The 23,694-nt window shown below is 41.0% G+C and overlaps 1 protein-coding gene across 1 annotated transcript in view; it reads right to left on the bottom strand.

The window, feature by feature from the left end:
* Window positions 1–403: 403 nt before the first annotated feature.
* Window positions 404–23,694, bottom strand: part of peak1 (pseudopodium-enriched atypical kinase 1) — a 102,337-nt gene continuing 79,046 nt past the window's right edge. The window contains exons 5-7 of the mRNA XM_080876279.1: window positions 14,846–15,090; window positions 8,144–8,961; window positions 404–4,986 (exon numbers count right to left, since the gene is read on the bottom strand). Of these exons, the coding sequence (XP_080732405.1) occupies window positions 3,631–4,986; window positions 8,144–8,961; window positions 14,846–15,090 (2,419 nt within the window). The 3' untranslated portion in view covers window positions 404–3,630. The remainder of the gene's footprint in view (window positions 4,987–8,143; window positions 8,962–14,845; window positions 15,091–23,694) is intronic.

The following is a 23,694-nucleotide window of genomic DNA, read 5'->3' as shown; positions in this document are numbered from 1 at the left end:
TTCTCCCCGTGTTTGCGTGGGTTCTCTCCGGGTACTCCGGCTTCCTCCCACCGTCCAAAGACATGCAGTTTGTGGGGATAGGTTAATTGGATAATCCAAATTGCCACTAGGTGTGAATGTGAGTATGAATGGTTGTCTGTCCTTGTGTGTTAGCCCTGCGACAGACTGGTGACCTGTCCAGGGTGTACCCCGCCTCTCGTCCTATGACAGCTGGGATTGGCTCCAGCGCCCCCCGCGACCCTGAAAAGGATAAGCGGTAGCGAATGGATGGATGGATGGAATGACCTGAAATAACTATCCTGATTTCCAAGAAAAAAAAGTAATAAAAACTTTGGCAGAAAGACTGAAATCCTTCCTTTTCTAAACAGTTAAATCAAGCAAAAATGACACAGAGCACAAAGAGTATATATAAAAAACATATATTTATTGTTCTGTTACTGTTGGTTAAATTGAACAACAATAAATGGCTGCAGGCCAGGAGACATACTGTACACATACTTAGAAAGCCCTGGAGAGCTTCCGTTTTTAGATTCAGTGGCAGTTAACAATGCAAAAGAGAAAACCAGAGCAGAAAGAGGAACAGAAAACAACGTCCGCCGTATTCCAAACGGCGGATGAATATTATGGTTCAGTGGTGCGTTCAAAAGTCATCCTTCAGCCAAAGTGGTTTTTCTCCTACGCAGGTAACTTTACAAGAGGGGTAAAAATACTGTACATTGTTCTTTGCGTGGATGCAACTGAATGATTGGGATCTTTTACAATTGATTCTTTGTATAGGACAGTGATAACTACTCACCTTGTTCTTCCTCCAAAACATGCAAGGTGGAAGAAAATCAAGTAAAGCTTTTAAAAGATAAAATGATTATTAGACTCTCGTGACAGAAATAGAAGTGCTCCGTACGCCACAAAATAGTGTGGATTAAAATAGATAAAGGTTATATATATATATTTATACTATATTTAATATATAAAGGCTTAACTCTGAATACAAGGACAGCCACCAGTGCTGTCCCACACACATTCCTCAGTACACAAACCCTTGAACACAGTAACAAACTTTAAACCTGCTTTGTCTCGTTTTTTGCTCCAAGGACCACAAAGTTTTTGCACATCTGAAATAAAGTAAATTTGCAGCACCAGTCCTCCAAGTATTAAATTCTGGGATACAGATATTATTCGGGGTGTTTTGTTCGACACATTAAATTCAATGGTAACACTTTATAATACAGCCGCTGACTGAGGGCATACTTCCCTCGTAATTGAATGGAATTGTAATGTATTTATTTGAAATGACAATGTAATTATATTTAGATACAAATACTTCAAGATAGGTGCACTGGAATAATGGTGTAACACGTTAGGTTTTTATAGGAAACAGAAATAATTACACTGTAAGTACTGCATAATTTCTTGGTACTTTAATAGAAAAACATTATCTTACATTGTAAGTACACTGCATTTTCTGGGTCATGGGAGTGGCTTAACCACGCCAAACTTCTAAGTATTTTACAGCGAAGGAGACATAATGAACATTAAGGGTGTAAAAGGCGAGGTTCAGTCACTCCATAATACAGATACACTCCGAGAAGTAGAGCATACTTATGATGTAGAAAAGGAAAATACTGTTTGTCTGCAAAATTCACAGTTAATTACATATTGCCTAAAATTGTTTCTCCTGTCCTGTAAAAATATCTGGAAATTAAGCAAGGTCAGGGCACTCCATAACTGGGCCATGCCCTGAAAAGTACAGAGCACCTACGGTGTAAGATAGAGAAATATTGTTTGTTTTTACAATTACTTACAGTATGAATACTTCTTTGTTTCCAGTAAAAATCTAACTTTTTACCCCGTTATTCCATTATACGACCTTTTAAATATTTGTATGTGGATATAATTACATTGCAGTTTCAAATAAAATATGTTAAAATTCCACTAAATTACAGGAGAATTACACTCTTAGTTATGGACTGTGTTATAAAGTGTTACTGGTTGAGGCTTCTGTACATGTCTTGGTTTTACTGACTCCAGACTGGAAAGTCAATAACACAGAGCTCGTTTAATTCAGAGTGACAAGCAGGAAGCATCAATACAGGATTTACTCTCCTACTGGTAGAGCAAAGGGGGAAAAGAGAAGAGGGGAAACAAACAATATAGGAGGAATGGAAGCAAGTGTCAGTGGCTGTGTAATTAGTTTCTCTCCAAGATAGAATTTATACATGAAACTAGGTGGTTGAACTAAAAAAAGCACATTTGTAGAGCAGATGAGAACAAATGTCCGTTTCAGTCCACACAAACGTTTACATTCCACACGCTGCAAAACACATCAGATCCAGCTCCTCAGATTCACAGGAACTTTATTCAGTCTCACCGTGTGCTCCGGGCTCCACCGAGGGGCACCAGCGTTCCAAATGTAAATGTGCAAATGTCATCCGTAACGCAGAACCGTTCAAAAACAACTCGACAAAAAGATAAAACGATCGACAAAGAATAACTTTTTTGCAGTCCCTGAAATATCCCATCTACTATAAGAAGTACTTTCCACTGAACTTTACCTTGCTTCTTAAGTTGCAGGATTGAAATGAAACTGATCAGTTTATGTGCCACAAAACAAAAACAAAGGAAGAGAGTATTAGTAAAAGACTGCATAATGCTGTTACCTCAAAAAGAAATAAAAGACAGGTATTAATTGCACATACGCCAACAAGAACCCAAACCAGCAGCCAGGGTGGTCGAGCCTTTTCCAACTTCGAAGCGTAAAAACATTAAATGAAAAGCCAAGTTTAGCTCAGTGTTCGTCACCCACCTCTACAAAGCTCTGTGCAGAAATGTGTTTTGATAATTATTTATGTTTAAATTTTTTTTGTTAATTTCAACTTCATACTGGCTTTTGAATTTCGAAAAGCACAATGAGTAAATGAAGAAGTCTCAGCTGTGCAAATGTCAAGACTAAAATATATTAAATTCAATGTTCAGCCATGTCCTCATGTCTGGCAAAAGCTTGTTTTTCCTCCACTCCCTTCATTTCAAATCCTCCCTACACTCCCCTTTTTTCTGATTCAAATAAAACTTGCTTATAATACAACACTGCGTAAAAAAAAAAGAGTCAAATTATTGGGATGAAACTCCAAATTCTCAGTTTCCTTTCTAAATTCTGACCGTGGTATCCCTTTAGATGTCAGACAAAACTTGCAGAATATCAATATGCATCACCGTAGAAGCTTAGTTATTTCATTTCACACTCCCTCAAACCCTGTAGACAGATGGCGTGAAAATGATATTTAACACTGAGTACTCACAACTCTCCAAGTCTGGAGACTTGTCTCAGAAACACAAAATCTTAAAATAATTCCTCACACGTTTGGTAAAATCCTCAGTTTAGTACTGGTGGAGTGATAAACTCATGATATGTGAAGACGCGGGGCATTGATGACGAGAGCCAAAATGATTTCAATTAGCATAGCCGATTCAGTCCAAGAAGAAAACACAGACACAGCACAAGCAGCTGTTTTGTTTTAGGTGAGCACTGTGGAGCTGACTATTAGCTTACATCACACTTTTAACATCAGCAGAGGGACCACACAGGGGGGATATGTTGGCTCTGTTGCCATAGTAACAGTTGGGCAGAGAAACTCAGAGTGGCTGCGAAGGAGTCAAGTGAAAGGTGTGTGCTGGATGTATTTGAGTTTGGTTCTGTGCTGGGTGCACTGGCTGGTTCTCATTCGGAGATGGGGGATGCTGTTGGGGCTGTTGCAGGATGTGCACCACCCGGCCGAGGGTCTCTGTGGTGGCGAACGCCAGGTACTGGCAGCACAGCCAGTCCTCCAGGCTCACGCCACAGGCGTTGTCCAGCGAGCGCTCTGCGAACTTGATCATCATCAGTGTCCGCTTGAGGTCCAGCCAGTTCTGCAGGGTGGCCTCGCGTTGGCCCGAAGTGGCCCCGGACATAGGCCCGGTGCTGCTGCAGCCCAGCGCCTGAAACAAGTCCTCCCGAGGTCCCCAGAGGAGGCACTGGAGGCAGGCCCGCGCCTCGGCCATCCGGATTCTTTCGGAGGGGTTAACGGTGAGCAGCAAGCGCGCCAGCTGCTGCAGCCCCTGTGAGTAAAGCGATCTCACGGGCAGCGGTGGAAGGTCGGCCCAGGTGTACTCCCGCTCCTTCAACTCCGGCGTCTCCTCAAAGGGGTTGGGTCTGTGCAGCATCTCATAGATCAGAATCCCAGTCTGGAACTCATCACACTTGCGGTACTGGGTGGCTGTGATGATTTCGGGTGCCAGCCTCGACTGGTCGCGCAGCGTGCCGGGGTCAGTGGCCATGAGAGTGGTCTTTTGTTTCGCTTGGGAGAAGTTGCTGATGATGAGGCGTGCGGGGCAGGTGGAGTTGGCGGCAGCGGTGGCTGCAGCGCTTGCCCCCGAGCTGCTGCCGTTGCTGTTATTGTTGGGCTCCAGTAAGTCCAGATTCCAGGGGTTGCCAGGCTGGCATTGGACCAGCAGCAGGTTTTCGAGTCGCAGGTCACAGTGGGTCACGTGGAAAGGTTTCATGTGCTCCAGCCCGGAGCAAAGCTGCAGCAGCAGCAGACAGACCTGACGCTCATACAGCTCCGGGTTTTGAGTGTGCCGGCTCATGCCTTCTCTGACAAAGTCGGCCACTGTCTGGAAGGGCACCTCACGTGTGATCACCACCACTCGGCTCCTCAAGCGGCCAGCTGTGTTCATGTGACCCGCAGCCGGGACTTCATCTAGCTTCCCATTTGGAGAAGGCGATTTTGAATCTGCCATCTTAGCCTCTTTGTCCTTTACTGTCGGCCCCCCTTCCTCCTTATCTGCTTCTTCCTCCTCTTCTTCCTCTTCCCAGGGCAGCAGGCGGGCAGGAACATCAGCCAGGAAGTGGCCACAGTCCTGCTGGATGTTGAAGTGCACTGGCAGGCTCTGCCTCACTGCGAGGCTGTGGAAAAACTGCTGCTGGGTCTCCTTCACCTGGCTCCGACAGATCTGAAGAAGTACAAATAAATGTCAGAGAAAAATCACTGTCAGTCCAATGTCTTGAGTTGAAGATGAGAATTCAATCACCCTAAAGTCATTTTCAGATCTTATTTGTCCATATATCAGCAATGAAACATAGGGGAAACTTCAATGATATTCTAGTTTTCTTACTGTCACGAAATAACCCGACGATTCTGTGACACACAGCAGAAACGACACAAATGAGCCACACTGTTACCCTTAGTGTCGGCAAAAACGTCGGCATCGTTCCTTTATTTTGAGTCTCTGTCACATACACTGTCCTGCTGTCAGAAACGCTTACAGAAGCATTGGATGTGTATCGATCCATGGCTAAAAATACACCTCGAAATGCACCCCTTACCCCTGTCAGTGCACAGTTTGGTTAAAAAAAACAAGATGCTTAGCTGCTTTAGGAAATAACTTCGAGGTTTTAAACATGAAACCTGTCACAGGCGGGGACAGGGTTGTATATTTTAAGAACAAACACTTGGTTGGTTTCAGTCTTTTCATGAGATCTGTTCACAATATGATCATAAACAATGGTTTTACTGGGATTTATTTTTAAAGTAAATCCGTCAATACCTGACCTTTTGCCCATCTTCCTGTAATTCCTATATACTGTGTTTTCATATGGTCGCTGGTAACTAAATTAGATTCATCTCAATGAAATAAAACGGGGTCTACTGGCAGCAGAATTGGCCTTTTGGCTGCTGTGGGCGACCTCCAAACAAACAGCGACCTTCTGCAACACCAGGAGAAAACACAGAACATTTCAGTGGAGAACTCAAAAACATTTTCTGTTTCTTTCGAAACTCTCTGTCCTGCTCGGTTTCTCTCAAACAATGCAGCTAATGATACACAGCTGAAAGGGCAGAAAGCCGAGCTGAGGCTGTTACAGACAGCACTGAGAGTGTGTCTCTGTCTCCTAAAGCAGTTACAGCCTCCATAGCTCTCATTCTTAATCTTTGATCACAGCACAGTGAGAGGTGAAGCCGAGTCAGAGACAGAATCAGTCTGTGCAGGAAGCATGATGTATTAGATGTCTGGGGTTGAACAACATTCTGTCCCCTTGAAAATGAATAGTGTGGTTTCATTAATAATGATCAAATTTAACCTGTTTGTCTTCACTGATGTGCAACGTTTGCAGAAATTACTCTCAGAAATTTAATAAATGTCCCCAAAATACAAAATGACTCAAAGATGTTGTGAGGACAAGTGAGTTTGCTGTAATGCATAAGACTAAACAGTGAGTTGTAAAGATGCTGTAATGAGAAACCTCTGGCAGGTGTCTAACATTTGTTGTTTACTATTGTAGAATCTGATTGTAGTGTATGTATGGATATATATGTATATACGGGAGGGCAAACCTGGATGAGACTTTGTATGAACACCGCCAGACATACAGCGATTAACATATATATATATTAATATCTTTAAAAATATATACTATAAATCCCAATTGTTTTCATTTTCCTCCTATATATTATGCAAATTTCATCATCCCCCTGTGATTGTGACATAAGTTCTTTGTTTGTGTTTCCTGTGGCACTTTCAATGTATGTTTTAAACAGTAAAAACAATAAAAATCTACATGTAAAGACGAGATGCTGATTTTTCAAAGTGGCCAAATAGTAACACTCTAACGTTGCTGTAAGATAGAACTTGAAAAGTTTTCCATCTTGATAAAGAATATGTAAAAATATTACAGCCTTTTATTAACTGTATATAGCTGCAAAGTAGCTAATAATTATAGTACTTAGCAACTGAGTCACCCTTGATATAAATCAAGACATGGATTATGAATTAAAACCTGAACATGTTTTTATAACACAACGACAACCTCAGTCATTTCACTTTATTACTTCTATTAAAAGTTTAAAGTGTTTGTTGTGATTTATGTAGATTTGATTAAACTCTCATACAGCATGAATAACCGCATCAGTGCACTCCTTTCAGACGCACCCTGTAATTGTTCAGGAATGTGCAGCTTCACTTGATGTTTGTTTGAGCATGATGGCTCACGATGACTAGACCTGCCTACTTCACTTTCTTTGAAGACATCTGCAGATTTTCAAAACTCTGACACCGTACTCGTGTTTCTGGTTGTAACACAATCCTGCAAATTAGTAGAAACTCACTGCTTTTATTACCACCTCTTGTCTCCTTAATGTCGACTCTTCAGTGATACGCTAGAGCTTTAAAGCACAGTGAGGTGCTCACTGAATTCTTTGGAGAGCTAAAGTGAGTAATTAGCACAGAAGTAAAATATGAAAGTTCAGATGCGTCATCTGCACATAAAGGGTTAAAGGAAGGCAGGGGCATAGCTGGGCTGCATTCAGACAGAGTTGGGGAAGGTTTAATTGGGAAGTTGGGGCTTGTTTCTACTGCTTCTGGTTGCCTTATTTATAGATGAGCGTCTTTAAAAAAAACAAGAGTCTCTCTTAAGCCTGCTGCTAATACGAAGGCAAGGCTTTGAAGTGGTGTGGCGCACAGTGTTTCATATCCTGTGAATAATTTAACCTTCATCCATATCTGCTTTGTGTTTAGCGTCAGAACTCTTTCGGCAAGCTGTGCCCTCAAACCACCACATGCATCTCCATACACACTGAAGACAAAGCTGCTCCTCTCGCACAATCGCACAGAGGCGAAGAAAACAAACAAACAAACACAACAACGCTCGTTTTTATTGCACAAGGTCATGCCCTAAGGGATCAAAGTTTAAGTGCCAATATTTCACAGCACTTCAAGAAAAGAGGGGAGGAGATTCGTCAGCATAAGCACAAGGATTTTATGAATCTACTGCAAAGACAGCAGCTACCAGAGAAAGATATCTACAATACTTTTGATGTAGCAAGAATTCAAACCAATCCCCCACAACAAATAAACACACTAATTAAGAGAAAACTAAGAACAAGCTGAACAAAGAGATGCTGAAATATTTTACTGAGATCAGAAAACATCACTTCTTTTGGGGGGGGGGGAAACAGCTTTGACTGTAAAATAGGACAAACCTTGTTTTTCTCTTCTTTCCTACAAGTCAGTGTTTAAGGTTCTTTCGAGGTTTTAGGGTTTAAATATTCAACAGAATATGTAACACAAAAGAAGCTGTATTCATTTAACACCAAACTAAAAGAAAGAATCTCACCTTGATGGCATAATTGACCAGTGGGTCCTTGGCATAAGATGCAGTGTAGTAAACGGCGTCCCCCGCCTCACAGCAGGGTTTCCCAGTGGTCAGCCTGAAGTGGGACCAGCTTTCAGTGCCAAACCTCAAATGATCTTTCTGGCCAGCCATGAAACGGTCCTCGCATTTTGCTGCCAGTTTCCGTAGAGTGTCTGTGTGGAGCCCGCGGATCCTCCCCACCACCTCATCCCAGCTGTCCAACCCCCTGTAAAGAGCAGGTCTCTGGGGTTTGGAGGCTGCGCCGCCTCCGGCAGCTCCGCGACCCGCTGTCCGACCCCTTCCAGCCAGGGATTCTGAACTTGGGTAGACTCTCTTCTCTTTGCCGGGGGTTGCGCTGGCTGCAGCAGGTGAAGGCTGAGGGACCAGAGAGGACACGCTATTGGTCATGCGGGCCTTGTTGGTAGCTGTGGCAGCTGATGACCTCTCTAAGGAGTCACCGCTCTCATGGTCGTGGCCTCGATGTGGTTCGGAGCTCAGAGAGGAGCTCTGACTAGCTGTTTCCCAGGTGGAGTCCAAGTCATAAAGAGGGTTGGCTACACTAAGGTTGGTGCCCCCCGGTTTAGCTTCAGCTCGAGGCCTGAGGCCTCCCACTGGCTCTTTGCCTCCCAGGATGGGTTCAGTACTGGAACGAGGAACTGCTTTTTTGGGTAATGGCGGTGGTGTAGCTTTAGGGGCTGGCTGCTCAGCGAGGCCTTCGATTTCGATGGAGGCTAGTGTGTCATTGGATGCTTTCATGTTTCTTGGCTGTTTAAGTGGAATCATGCTGGCTCGAGATTTACCTGAAGGAAAGAAAACAGAAAACATTCATACTGCATAAAAAAGATCCAGTGAAACTAAAAGACTGTTGGGACCCTTCATATTGAACGGAGGGCGTAATGATATCCAGTTCAATAAGCAGGAAGAACAGCTCCTTCAATTTCCTTGAATTAAATTCACACAATAATCTAATGTTAGTATACAACAGACTTTATATGAAAAAATTAGCCCGTTAACTCCACAACAATGATTTGACAGCACAGTTATTACCTTAAATAACCTGCAGACAGAAATTTTATAACCAAAATCTAATCAGTCAATGAAAGCATTTGCACAGATTCAATATTTCACGTATATGTATACCTTTAAATACTCATCCAAATACATTCGATAGTTTGTCAACACCATTTCTGTGTTGTTGTTTTTTTAACTCCACACTCTGATCAGTTAAGACACCAACAGAAACATCGCTCTCAAGTTGTTTTGGTTTGGAAGGGAGGTGGGGAATCTTTGCCATGGGAAAAAAACAACTTAAAGACCCAGATATCAGTAAAGGATACATGAAAAAAATAAAACGACACAAAAGCTGCAATTCGATAAAACTAACGAAAAATCCCTCGCCACAAAAACAACGACACACCCTTACAGCTAGGGCTTGCCCTTTGCTCTCTGGCGTTTCCAGAGAACCACTAGCTTGTTGCGTCTCTTGAGGACAAAAGGATGACATGATGATGTGTACGACAGCACGTGATAGAGCTGGTGGCCCTGAGGCCACAAGCTGTTTCTATAACCATCCAGCTGCCTGACTCAATCTGCAGTCCTGTTCTGTAGTGAGGCTTAAAGACGCAGCATGGAGAGCAAATTTAGAAGTGGCTTGATGTGACCTTATTTTTTTGCTTGGATGGTGGAAGGAAGAATCCAGAAGGTTGGGAGACTGATTGGATTCCCTCAACGTTCTGTGGGGTTAATGACCACCGAGGCACACGGGTCAGAGGCAAGTGTGATAAAAGGAAAAGGCGGCAGGGGTCGTGCTGTTTGCATGATGGGAACAAAGCTCCCTGGTTTTTCTAACAAAGTGTGCATGTAGGGTTACAGATAACTCAACGTCGCGGCTTTAACTCACCAGGGAGATCTGAGTTCATGTCTTTCAAAGTCACCTCCTTCTACCAAATTACTTTGACCGTTCTTGAGGCAAATGCATGTTCGTGAACAAATCATTCCTCTTTGTGCAGCACAAATACTACTGATTATACATCGTTAAAAAGTATGGGCGACACCTCATGTGCAAGTCATGCTGACATCATCCTAAGAATGCAGGAAAAGCCTTAAGATAGAGCAGTCAGGATGAAGTAAATGAGTCTTGGTAATCCTCCGTGGAACGAATATATTAAATGTGTTCCTCCACCAATCTGCAGTAATCCATCCAAGAAAGCAGCCGTCTCCCACTTCCAGTCGTAGGGATCTTTTATTGCAGTGTGGCTGTGACTTAACTCAATTACATAAGACTGGGATTTTTTTTTTTTTTGCATGTGTATGATTAAGCAAATAAATCTTTAAAACTACATAAAAACAATAAAGAACACACTGTTATTTATGACACAGTTAATGTTTGCAGCTATTAGCAAAGTAGCAACTCTAAATCCCAGAATGTCGTACACCTACTGTAAAGGAACAGGGTAAATAGTTATTTGTGCATTGCAATTCAATTAAACCAAGGCCTGTGACGGTGCTCAACAGCATGCTTGAAGCAAAACCACAATTTGAAAAAAAGGGGGAACAGAAAAAAGCTGTGCACAAACATGACTACAAAGTTGATTTTTAATCATTTAAAGTCCACTGCTGTTAAACTAAACTTCTTTTACAGCAACATGAAGAACCTGATGTGTCTGAGCCAACTGCTCTGTTACTGCTCTCAGTCCAAATCCGAGTACCAGCAGATGTCAGTTCAGAGTCTCTGCTGCATCACATCACACTGTCAACAATCAGTCTGAAAACAGCTCAACAAGTGATAAATATATACACGCAAATTAGAGCACATAAAGCTAACAGTTAATATTTGTAATATAATGTGAAAACTCACAAATGCAGCGACTGATCCAACCGTTGTTCTTAAAATATCATGTCAGAGCCGTGCAGTCAAATTTCCAGGGAACAGCATTCATCAACTGGTTTGATGAATTCTGACTGGTTGAGGGAACTTGTTGCCATAGCAGAGCGATTGCTGCTCAGCTGCCTCCGAACTAACTCTGACACGTTAACAAGAGGCAAGCGATGGATGGAGGAGGTGGGTAGAATAAAGTAGAATAAAGAGGACCGGGGGGGTGGAATGGAGTGAGAGCGGTGGAGTAGGCGGTTAGAGGTGGTAGAAGTGGCGGTTGGGGTGGGGGGAGAATTTCAAAATAATAAATAAATAAATAAATAGGTGAGGGGGCTGATGAACAGAGAAAAATAAATATATGACAGAGATAAACACTGAGGAAAACGAGGGAAACAAGCTTACCTCAATTCCACTAACGCCTCAAAGTTTTTAGAGAAACGTGGTGCAGTTACAGCAGCAGCAGCAGCAGCAGCGCCCAGAGGCAGAATAAAACGCTGTTCTTTGCTTCCATCCCTGAGAGTCTGTGAGGAGTCGCCGGTGCCAACAGACAGGCTCAGCGCTCCCACCAATAATGGAGATTTCTCACTTAAAGGCAGCGAGCACTCTGCCTCCTACCGCCTGATGCTCTGATTAAAACCCGAGCGAGACTATACTACATGACAGTGAGTGAGTGAGAGAGCGAGAGCACGCAAGAGAGAGACACTTTCATTTAAAAAGTGAACCTGATTCCTCACAAAAAAAAGAAACGTGTGAACAGCAAATGTAGCCCACAGTAGTGAAAAGCAAAGCGATGCTACGGTAACAGCAGGAAAAACAGGAAACTCAAAGCAGGCGTTACACTGAGCGGCTGTGTGTCTTAGGTCAACACTTGTTTGTGTGTGTCTCAGTGTGTGGAAGGCCACACACCTCCTCCTCCCAAACAGAAACGACACGCTGTTCTGTGCGATGTTTGACAACACGGATACACAAACTTCTATCTAGCCCCTCATTAGCAGTATGCAGCAAAGTTAAATTAGGCTGCAGGCAGCTCGCTGCGTGCATCATCCAGGGAGCTTTTAACACAACCCATCCACAGGGCCCGTGTGCATTTCAAGCTTCACAAACAAACCCGTGCAAATGCTGCATTCCCAGTTTGCACATGCCTTCTGAAAAGAGAGGGAAAAAAAGGCCTAATTAGTACAACAGTGCCAGAGCAACACAAATATTTTGTCACTGCTGAATCCTTAAACAGGAAGCTGTATAGTTTAATTCTCTTAAACATCACACGTCCACATGTGCGACGACGCAGCGAGGCACCTCAGTTGCACAGCTGCTCTGCAAACCCACACTCTCTAACCCTTTCGCTTTGTGTTTCTATTTCTTGTTCTTGTTCTCTCACATGCCACTTGATCACGGAGAGATCCGTTTCCCACACAGAGAGCTTCGTGTGTTAAGTGCCCCGACAGTACTCGACAGCTGTGCCTACCTCTCTGTTATAGAAGCTGGGCTGTATGTGCTTATTGTCAAAGTGAGAGAAAACTTGTAAAGCGGAGCAGCTAGCAAAGTTGAAATGAAACCTGTCCATCAGCAAGACACTTTATTATCATGGAGTTACAGGAATGTGATGGACAAAGAACCTATTCAACTTCCTGTTAACACAGATATCAGCCAATCACATAGCAGCAACTCAGTACATTTAGGCATGCAGACAGGGTCAAGATGACCTGGTGAAGTTTAAACTAAGCAACAGAATGGAGCAAACAGTCCTGAGAACCTCAAAGATGGTTGATGTCGTGGGATTTTCCCACACAAGCATCTCTGTGGTTCACAGAGAACCTTCTGAGGTCACAGAAGAATGGCCAGGCTGCTTCGAGGTGACAGGAAGGCAAAATTAACTCAAACAGCTGCTTGTTACAACCAAGCTACACAGAAGAGCATCTCTGAATCTACAGCAGCAGAAGACCACACACGAAAAGTGTTGCATGGTCTGAATTTCTACTGCAGCATTCAGATGGTCAAAATTCTGAAACATTACAGCTTGAAAGCAGGGATTCAGTCTGAACCACTGATACAATAGCTCAGGCTGGGGGATATTTTTCCTTGGAAGATTTTGGGGTCCTTAATACCAACAGCATCGTTTAAATGACACAGCCAACCTGAGAATTGCTGGTGCTGATCAAGAACGACCATTTCTGATGCACAGAGTGTGAGTATCTAATATGTCAAAATAAAAAAATAAAAAAATTGTATTTAATATTCTTTTCTTTTATGATAAACTTATACTTTTATTTAAACTTATACTATACTTTTAACATTTCAATTTTTTTTTTTACATTTTCTGGCACTTATTTCATGGTTCGGGCATTAAAGGGTTTATGCCCACAGTGTGCCCATCCTCTGATGGCTTCTTCCAGCAGGATAATGCTCCATGGCACAAATCTCAAACTGCTATCTTGAATATCACAGTGAGTTCATTACACTGTGGCGTCCACAGGCAGTCTGCAGCAACTGTGTGATGCTTCAAGTCAATATGGATTTAAAAATGGAATCTATGCTACCAAGAATTAAAGCAGTTCTGGAGGTAAAAGTTCAAAACAGTACTAGAAAGGAGTACCTAAGTGAATGTATGTTGTCTTGTTCATGCAGAATAACTTTATTTTTTTTAAGTATCAGGGAGCAAATCTGCAATGTGCTGGCTGAATTTTTTTTCTGTGAAAAGAACATCAAGGCCTCAAAGAATTTGTTCTTGTGCCTCCCAATTGTTTACCGATGTCCTGCTGTTTCTAGGAAATGGGACAATTTTCAGAGAAAAAAATATCCAGAGATATTTTTATGCCGTTTCTTGGCTACAAGACATGTGATTTAAAAAAGAAAACATAAAAACTCCCCACAATATTTATCCTATTAACAGTACTGTGGTTAGCCATGTAGTCTATGCTCTTATACTGTGTGAAAGCAGCAAGGCAGGTAGCCCTATTACAATCTTATCAGTCAGTCATGATATAGTTTCAAGACAGAGACACAGGATATGAGAAAAGAAAACAAAGAGGAGGATTGTGATTAAAATGGGATTTATGCAGGTCCCTAGGGTTCTCAGTTTTGATCACCATCAGGAACTGAACCAGCTTCATGAGTAGGATCAATAACCCCAGGGCAAAGATTCTCCCACCTCCAACGGAAAAAAACAAACATTTTTTTTGTAATATGTTATTTTAGGCACCGAGCTGCAGGCTGTGTGTGAAAAGATGTGTCGAGATTTCGGGCTCCAGCTGTTTTTGCAGAGAATAAATTATGCCCTGTCACATGAGAAAGTGTGCTGATACAGGAAGAAAGTAAAATCAGCCACTCAGGAGTAAAAGAACTGCCAAAAAACACAAGTTCACCGGTTTGGCAAGCTTACAGCGACAGCAAAGGAGGGTCTTATACACTGACATGTCATACTTTCCTGTTTTTGTATTTTTTTTTATATACTAATTAGTGCAAACAATGTTGAATTCAATAATTTTGGTGTATAATCCATATTTTATTTGCAGATTAGCTTTCCTCATTACGTTATCTTCAGTTTTTGTGAGCATTGTGATGTGACAAATCCAGAATAAAAATCAGTTGAAGAATGCAATAGATGGATGCGTCTTAAGACATCAGGCAGAAAAATCTGTCACACACAGTCAAAACCTACTTATGTAGACAATTCAATCATCCTGACTAAGCCTACGCACCACAGAAGGCATCATCTTAAATTTCAGGTTTCTCCAGCACTAATATAAACATGAGTTTAAAAAAACAAAACAAAAATCCTTCTCTATCCATCTTTCATATTTCACTCTTACCCAGATTGCTGTAGGTGGCACTGCACTGGCTGGAGGCAGGAGAGTGAGAATAATGAGAGTGAATCCCGTCGTCCTCAGGCTCTCCCAGGCTGGCGCTGCCCTCACTGGCCGCGGCTGTACTAGCAACCTGGTTGGCATGGCCCTCCGCGGCCTCCCCAAGCACCAGCCCCAGATTCACTTTGGCAGGCAAGGAGGTGGCGCTGGGCAGCTCCCGATCCCTGGCGCTGGCACCGACTGGTACCTGGCTGCACATGACAGAGAGAGGCATGGTTCATTTAGTTTCTTCATCTACTGGTCTGCCTACACGTGACTGCACTTGCTGACAGTATTTTTTCCCAGTGCTTCCATTGCCAGACTCGACAGAGTAGCTGGTATTGTTTTAACCTTGTAAGTCTGTAAGTGCTTTTGTGTGAGCTCATGGCGCACTCTGGTTCTTTCACATTATGCTGTAACAGCGGATCAAAATGGAGCCCAAAGTCCTGAGATGGAGGTGTACTCAGTTATAACTCTGTGTTATAAAAATACCAGAATAAATACGATGATGAAGTTTAAAACAAAAAAAATCTTAAAATTAGTTTTACTGTCACAACAAGTGGAGGATCACTCTGTTTGAATCAGCTGGTTGTGTTTGGGGTGTTCTGAACACACATGTTGCCAACAGGGAAGCTACAGAGCGCCCTCTGCAGGACGAGCAAAGCAACATTAACACTGGCTGAAGGGCGTTTCTCCCTCTTTACTTTTTACATTTTTATTTATCGACAGTTACAAATAATTATATCAATACACCAACAATATATCAGAAAATAGCTTAAATCAGGCGAGATATTGGCTGCACTAATAAAGCTGTATTACAGAGTACTGATAGCATGACTATATTAACTCCTACTGAGTACTAAAGGGTTGAGACATCAATATGTTGATGGGTGTGGCGGCTGATCTGATCCTGTTGCCAGACTGCCTCGACTTTTATTAATCTTTTCATGACAAGCTTTTGCTCTTCAAAGAAATATCAGCAAAACAACTCATAAAAGAAGCAATATAATAATAGAAGGCTCATATTGGAAAGACACTAGTGCTGCAGAATGATGAATGAGTTGCTTATGATAGGGACTTTAATCTGTCATTCATTCCGTCTATGAAACTGTATCTAACATCTCAGGATATAAACAAAAACACATACGACATTGGTTTTATCTGGTCAGTCTTTTTTTCCATCTCTGATATCAGTATGTGCCTCACTCTATCAGCACACTTCATCTTCCTCAGCAAGAGATAAATTGGAGCCAGTGCAGCTGTCAGTGGGAGGCTTTTGAAGCTTGATGCGTTTTATATGCAACTACACATACGGCGCCTGAGGGAAGGTGTAAGAAAAAGGCAAAGCAAGTCACAGCACAGTATGATGACATGTTTTGAAGAACCATTCATCAGTAGGTGGCTCTGATTTGAGGTGTTTAAGGAGGTGAGATCAGAATATTTCGCAGATATAAATGCCATTATTAACCTTTTTTATTATTATTATTATAAAAAAATTTTTTTTTTAGCTTTTTTTCTTTAAACATGTCTTCACTAGGACTGTAACATTCGAATGTGTTGAAAAATACGCTAATGAATCCATCCTTCAATTAAAAAAAAAAAAAAAACTTTCTGGAACATATCCCAGCTGACATGGAGCTAGAAGCGAGTTATACCCTGGACAGGCCTTTGGTTCATCAGGCACACAGGGAGAGACAAGTACGCACTCTCACATCAACACTTACAGGTTATTTAACACCAATTAACCTGTCGAAGGAAACAGAAGGAAACTCACGCAGGCACAGGAAAAACATGCAAATTCCACAAAGAGTTATGGTAAAAGGTAAAAAAGGTAAGACTAAAGAATTGCAAAAAAAGGTAACGCTCAAGCTCAAGAACTTTAAAGATACGGTGTGCGAACTCTCACCACTAAATGTCAGTAGATTGCAGTTTGCAGTCGACTGAGTTTTGTTATATATTTTTGTTATATTTTGTTTTTCTGTTACAGGAAAAACAACTCTGAGTGCCGTTCATCTCCAGTGAGTATAGGCTGTCAGGTTGCTGTTTACCTCTGCTGTCAATATGTATCCTCATCTATTTACTCTCAAGGAGGCTGTAAAATTCAGATGTGAGTGGATGAGTCAGTGAAGCTCACTTCAGTGATACTGAGGTGAGCTGCTGAGGATATCCTGAACTTTTCTGTCAGTAATCACAGCTGTTCCTGCTGCTGTTAGTGAAACTGTGTTACTGTCTTTGAAGTGGATCTAACATCGTAGTACTCGGACTGAAGCATATGAAGCTTGAGGGAGGAAGAAGAGAAAGTGGTGACATAATGAGAAAGAGATGATAAAAATGCACCTGTTCAAATGCTTTTTGCGATTTGTAAATGAAAATTCACTTGTAATCCTTACTGGGGAAGTGGCTGGGCTCTTGCCACGTACACAAAACACGATCAGGTTTAACAACGATGTCCATCTATCACACTTGTACTTTTAATGGATTCATTTTAAGTTTATAACAATGTATGGATTTGTTGGAAGGCTTATTTACACACTAATCAAAGTATATTTCTTGGCACAACATTTTGTTTTATTCATTCAAAAGAAATGACTGTATCTTTGAGCACAACAGCTTTCCTTGTAATGGTGTGTTGCTGTGTGCTTTCACACTATGTAATAGTCTTCATTACAACACCAGACAATGACTTCATCATGTGCTAACCCCATTGAATTGCGGGTGTGAGAATTCTGGGCCACATCTGAAATTCACCCATACTGTGTAATAACTGTGATAACTCCACTCACCAAAGCATATTTGGAAGCACCCTAGTGCATGTTGTTGACAAAGATGCAAGTTGTACAGGCAATGTGCCGTCTATGTGTAAATAACAACACAGTACTGGGTACTACGGACAGTATTGCCTTTTCTGGCATAGCAGACAGAAACCAGAAACCATTTGAATGAATTAAAATGTTTTATTTAAAGCTTCATGAACTCTAGAGTGAAAAGGACTTTTAGTACTAACCAATTAATAGATTAATGAGTAGCAATAGTTTTCCTTCCTCTGATTGGAAATTACAGTGTCAAATATTTACAGCTGCTTGACATACTATCATCGTATTTATTACTTTACAAGAGAGGAAGAGGAATAACGGCTTTTTTTTAAGTGCGGGGGGTGGGGGGGTGGGGGGTAGTAGTGGACACTGAAATAATTAGTTTCACTACAGCCAAAATCAGTACGTCAGCTATATCTATAAAGTAGATCAGCAACCAACCCAAACAGGAAGTTTATGACACTTTTTCGTGCCCCTGTCAAAAGCAGTAGGAGAACAACTGCAATAACCATGCAGAGAACAGGGCTTGTACAGTGCTTTGCATTTTAGATATTATGGTGGTGGGGATATATGTCAAATTTTATCTTGAGTTTAAATGTAATGCATGAAAAAGATTCATTGTCAAAGACTATTTAAAAAAAACTTTAAAGGTCATGAAAAGTTCACACTTGTTTTCACAGCCGCAGGCAATGTCACGGGTGGGACCGGCTGGCAGTAATGTTTGTATTATGCTAAATCAGATGTGTCATTTCCTTTAACTGTAATGTTGATTGCACACTGGCATGACTAATGATTTGTGTGATCATGAGCAAAAGTCCCTAAAGTACAGCTCATGGGACAAAGCTCATCAAGATATTTGAGCTGCTTGATACACTGTAGGACACTTTTTCCTGAAACTAAAACAAACTTCAAGAGAACAAGTTGAAATTATTCTGTCAACAACTAGCCAGCCACTTACTCACAGCTGCTCACAGTTACTCATATTCTTTGTGTGTGCAAAGTATAGCATGACTTAAGGCCCATGTGTGGCAGGAATAATAAATTAGCTTTAAATTACACAAAACCACACCAAGTAGTTTTATATTTAACAAATGTAAAAAAAAAAAAATCAAGATAAAAGCAAAGGTTTCATTTCAAAGAAGACAGTAATAATTGTAAAAGTTAAATGCTTTCATGAAATGGGTAAGAAGAACAAAAAAAGGAAATGAGTGAAGCAAAGTCTGACACGCTTTTCACCGGGCTGATCAATTACATTTTAGGTCTAAAAAAACATATAAAACAAAATTTCCATGGCAGTCCAAGGTCAACCACCTTGTTTATCGTCTTAACATTAAAAATATTTGATATTTTGAGGGGGGGAAAGGAATTAAACTATTACATGATTTCCTAACAGAATGGCATGCTGTGTTATCTTGCATCTCGCTACAGCCAAATGCACTGGACGTTAATCTGTTTCTTTCTAATTGCCATTCCCCTTGTGTTTTGGTGCAGACTCATTGTTCATTTGGGAAACTATTGCAATATCTGACCGTTACATGAAAGAAAAGAGTCATCAAGACAACACCTAGCGGCTCGCGTTTCTGTCTCCACCCTGGAGCGCTGTGTTGAGGAAAACATCAGACGTGACACATTTATGATCTGTCTCAGCTGTCTCTTAAGGCTATAAACCGTCCATGTCTCTTTTAAGAGTTGATCGATAGTTCCCAAGGTACTATCGTGGATTACTTCTGCACTTACCAGCGGCTGACAGTTAAAATAAAAACATAACACAATGTTGTCGGCTAACAAGGAATCAAAAAGTAAGTAAACTGTGAAAAGATGAAGCAATCAAAACTGCACCCTGAAAACTGAGTAAGCCAAGACAGCTTATAGAACATTGTCGAGGCAAAAGATCTTCTGTTCTGCCTGTACACGCCAGCGTATTCTTATTCTTCCCCGTTTTTTGCTTTGCACAAAGCTGACACTGATTTTACTCAGATCCGGTCTACTATTAGCTAACAACTAGCTATAATGCTGCTCAAAAGAGCACTAAATCACAAAGAGCCCAATCTCCACTTCAAAATCCCGTATGAACAAAACATCCAGGGTAAACTTTGAGAGGCCTTGATACAAATACCTTTATGGCTGCTACATGTTCCAGCGGTCAGGACCTGACTTGTTTAGACATCGCAAAACTGCCTGGGTGCATTTTCACTCCTCTGCTGCGAGAGAAGAATAACGCCTCATCCAAAATGCAAATCAAATTAAATTCAAACCTCTCTTCCCGCTGTTCAATGTGACTTCAAATGACCAGGCTGGTCGTAGGTTACAAAGGTGTGCGGCAGAAGAGAGTTTAAAGTTCTTACCCGCTGTACTGGCTCACACAACTTCCCATCTAGAAACCCTGAACACAAACGTGTAGATGGAATCACATTCTAGGTACAGCAACCGCGCTGTTGAGAAGAATAAAGAAAGTCTTTTTCTGCATGTGTTCTTTCCTCGTTCTCTCTCCTGCTGCTTCCTCTTTGAACGCTGTTACCTGTCTAAGGTAATGTGTGTTTGCCAAAGCTGAAGAGCACACCCACTGTTCACCAATAAAACTGATTCAAAACCCTTCCAGGCTTAACCCCTCATCTGCCAAGCAATATGAAAGCTGTTAAAATGAACTCTGGAACTGGTTCATAATATGTGAGTTTGTTTGTGTATGTGTTGTATAGGTTTAAAAGAAGACTACAAAAACATGTTACACCTTTTCTGTCAAATGGGTCTTGTGTTTCTAGGTAAGTAATTAGTAAGTGATTAGTCGCAAAGGTTGCTGTTTTTAAAACCAAACATTAAATTTGGTGTTGGGTGTCTGTATACAAGACTTAAATCTATTACCCTGCAGAAGCAATCATTTAAACAATATAATTGAACTGGGATCTTTATGAATACTTCCCATCCTTTTATTATCCGTCACTAAAACAGGGTGACACATTTTTTATTTATTTGTTTTACACATTTTCACAACATGAAAGTAATCTCAGGTGCTAGGGACAAATATTTAGCTGCTTTTTCCTTGAAAAACACAGCACCCTACCACCAACACGCCAAGTGAAGAAATGTAGTAGTTTAGTTACTAATTGACAACTTAACAGCAAGGTCCCAAACAACTGCTTATCAATGTCAGGTGTGAAGAACGGTTAGACCAAAGGTGAGAAGCTTCTGAAGGTTAGGCTAGTTAGTGTTAGGATTTATATCATGCTAGCTTAACACAGATGCTTTTACAGGAACTCTGAGTCGAGGGTATACGAGTGTGTTTTACAAGGTGTGTGCATTACACCACTTAAATAAGTATTTTAAATCATTGCTTAATAATTTGGATAGGCATTGCAAGAAATGGGGAAAAACCTTGGTTATTCTTACAATAAATTAAGAATATTTGTAGTGCTGCGCAAAAGGCTTTTGCCACCATTTATTTCTTTATTTGCTTGCTTACAAGCAGCAAGACTTTCTTGTAATTTTAAAAGTGGTCTTGAGCAAAAGCTATCCAGGATTTCTGAAGGCATTTTAAAGGTTTTCTTTGGACATTGTCTGTATTTTCTCATTTCTTGTTACTCATGTTTATTGAACCATTAAATGCTGACCTAGGTTGTGTTGTGTTTACACACAACTTAGCCGAGAACCAATTAATCAGAATCAGAATACTTTATTGATCCCTAGAGGAAATTAGTTTTCGTTACAGTGCTCCATTATAAACAAACATTAACAGAGACAGACAATACACTAACTAAGAATAGCAATATTGCTATTCTATTATTAAAGCAGTGTGGGATCATCTTGATGTAGAAAGGAACAACACTAGCCAACACCAAAGAAAGAGCATTGGGATGCCCGTCAAGAACCCTGGAGAACTAATCCTGAGAAGTACTTCAGGAAATTACGAGAAAGCTTGCCAAAGGGAGTTCTGGCTGTGTTAAAGAATTGAGGTGATCAGACCAAATACTGACTTTCAAACTTGTTAGAATTATTTTTGCCTTATATACTGTATTGCCATGACCGTTTCAATAAAACACTGCAGTTATTTTCCATTTTCCTACCAAAATATAAAGAAATGGGGATAGCTCAAAACCTTTGCACTGTACTGTAATAATAAGCATATCGTCTGGATTTCTGGACTTATTATCTGGACACTCATTGTAGGGAGCAGGAATGGAAAGCCTTCTCACTTCATTTGAGTAATCCTTTGTGCTCTGTGCAAGCTTTGCTTGGACTAATTACTAGTAGGTATTGGCAACATGTACTGGGTGCTCTCAGTGGGTATATAGAGCACACCCCAATATAGCCCACTGCTGTAAAGCACTCAGCAGACGTGCAATAATATTATCAGAAGCAGTGCACATTTGATTCTTGCACATGTTGTTATAAGGTTAGGCGAGAGATAGGAGCTTGAGCAGCAGAAAGAAAAGAGACAGAATGGGGCTGAGCTTTTGACAAGATGGAGGAGTGAAATATTTAGGAGTTCACAGTGCTTCGGGCTCGAAAGAGAAGATTTTTGAAAGGAAAGCATAGAAGAGGAGTGAAAAACTACACTAAACAGAGAAAAGAATGGTGGGAAAACATTTTCTTTTCTTGGAGGAAAAGAAAAACAAAACAGGACATGGACAATATGAGGGTGGCACAGATATAAAGGGACTAAGCAGGAGGCGAGAGATAAGGTGAGAAAAAGATATAAACTGTGTCTAGATGTGATGCATCTTCAGTAACACTTATGGAAAGTTATTCCTAATAATGTGGGTAGCTGTGGGTTACAGTACATGAAACAGGAGAGGGAACGGTGCTGTTGTCAGTAAGTCTCCAGTAAAAGGTCCAATCCAATTATCCATCCATTCTCTGGACCCTATCTCAGCCACCATAGAGCCCTATGGACCCTATGGTAGCAGGTCCAATTATGCAAAATAATTTTAATGTGCTTTTTTTATTCAGTATTTAAACACAGAAGAAAGCAACCTTGGGAAGCAAGGAGGTCATTCAAATCAATTCAAGAGTATTTTCTAATATATTACAAAACATTTTTATAAAATATTTTCTAATATATGGTGTTTGATAGGTTGAAAAAAAGAAAGAAAAACCAATCATAGACAAATCACTGTAGCTGGTGAACTTCAAGCTCAAAAGCATTTTCATTTTCTATCTGTCAACAAATAGTAAAGAAATATGAAACTTTGACATAATTGCTTTTTAATATCTCCAAAGTCCAAGCCACATTTAGCTGATTTGACTATTTACCATCCCTACATTAAATGTAAAATTATACAATGCTTCAATTCTGAGTCACAAACAAGCTCACAGTTTAGTGCAGAACATACGATGCATCTGATAATATCTGGGTTATCATTTTTCAGCACCATTAGTCACACTGCAGGAAAAGTGCCTCAAGATATACTAATGGCAGGTCAAAGAAAAATTGTGAAATTAGAATACAAGAACACCGCACCTACACTGCGAGGGCTAATTAGTGTGAAAGAGTGCATATGAATGTGGTTGAAGCTTTGATACAGCCGCAGCTTTGACTAGCTGCAGGGAAAACTCAGTCTAAAGTTGGATTTAATAAATGTGTTATTGAACGACTTGCAGGAAACGGAGGGCTACTCTTAAAGAATGCACTGTGCGCAAAGCCTGCTGTGCAGGTAATAGAGGATATTACAGAAGAGATCACACCACAGTGGGCTGGGTAAGTAGGAAAGTAGACATGCCCGATTGAGATCAAATACCTCTCAAATCTGTGATGACTGATATGTATGACGGGGAGAGTAGCAACTATGACACTTGAAGCAGCAGCTGATAAAGGCTGAGCATGTTCATATTAAGCTGGCTCCCATGAGTACAATGAAGGAAACCTGTGTAGGTAATGGTAATACTGGCATAGCACTGCAAAATCATTCATTAATTCGCTGGAGGTAACAGAGGAAAAACATGTGTGAACATGAGTGATAGATTCTTACTAGTTCTACTCTGAGTCTTACACAAAAATGGACATCTACA

The sequence above is a fragment of the Rhamphochromis sp. 'chilingali' genome (assembly GCF_963969265.1).
Source record: "Rhamphochromis sp. 'chilingali' genome assembly, chromosome: 2".
In the NCBI taxonomy this organism is placed as follows: Eukaryota; Metazoa; Chordata; class Actinopteri; order Cichliformes; family Cichlidae; genus Rhamphochromis; species Rhamphochromis sp. 'chilingali'.
Note: the sequence above shows the minus strand (reverse complement) of the source record. Positions and strands in the feature narration are given on the sequence as shown.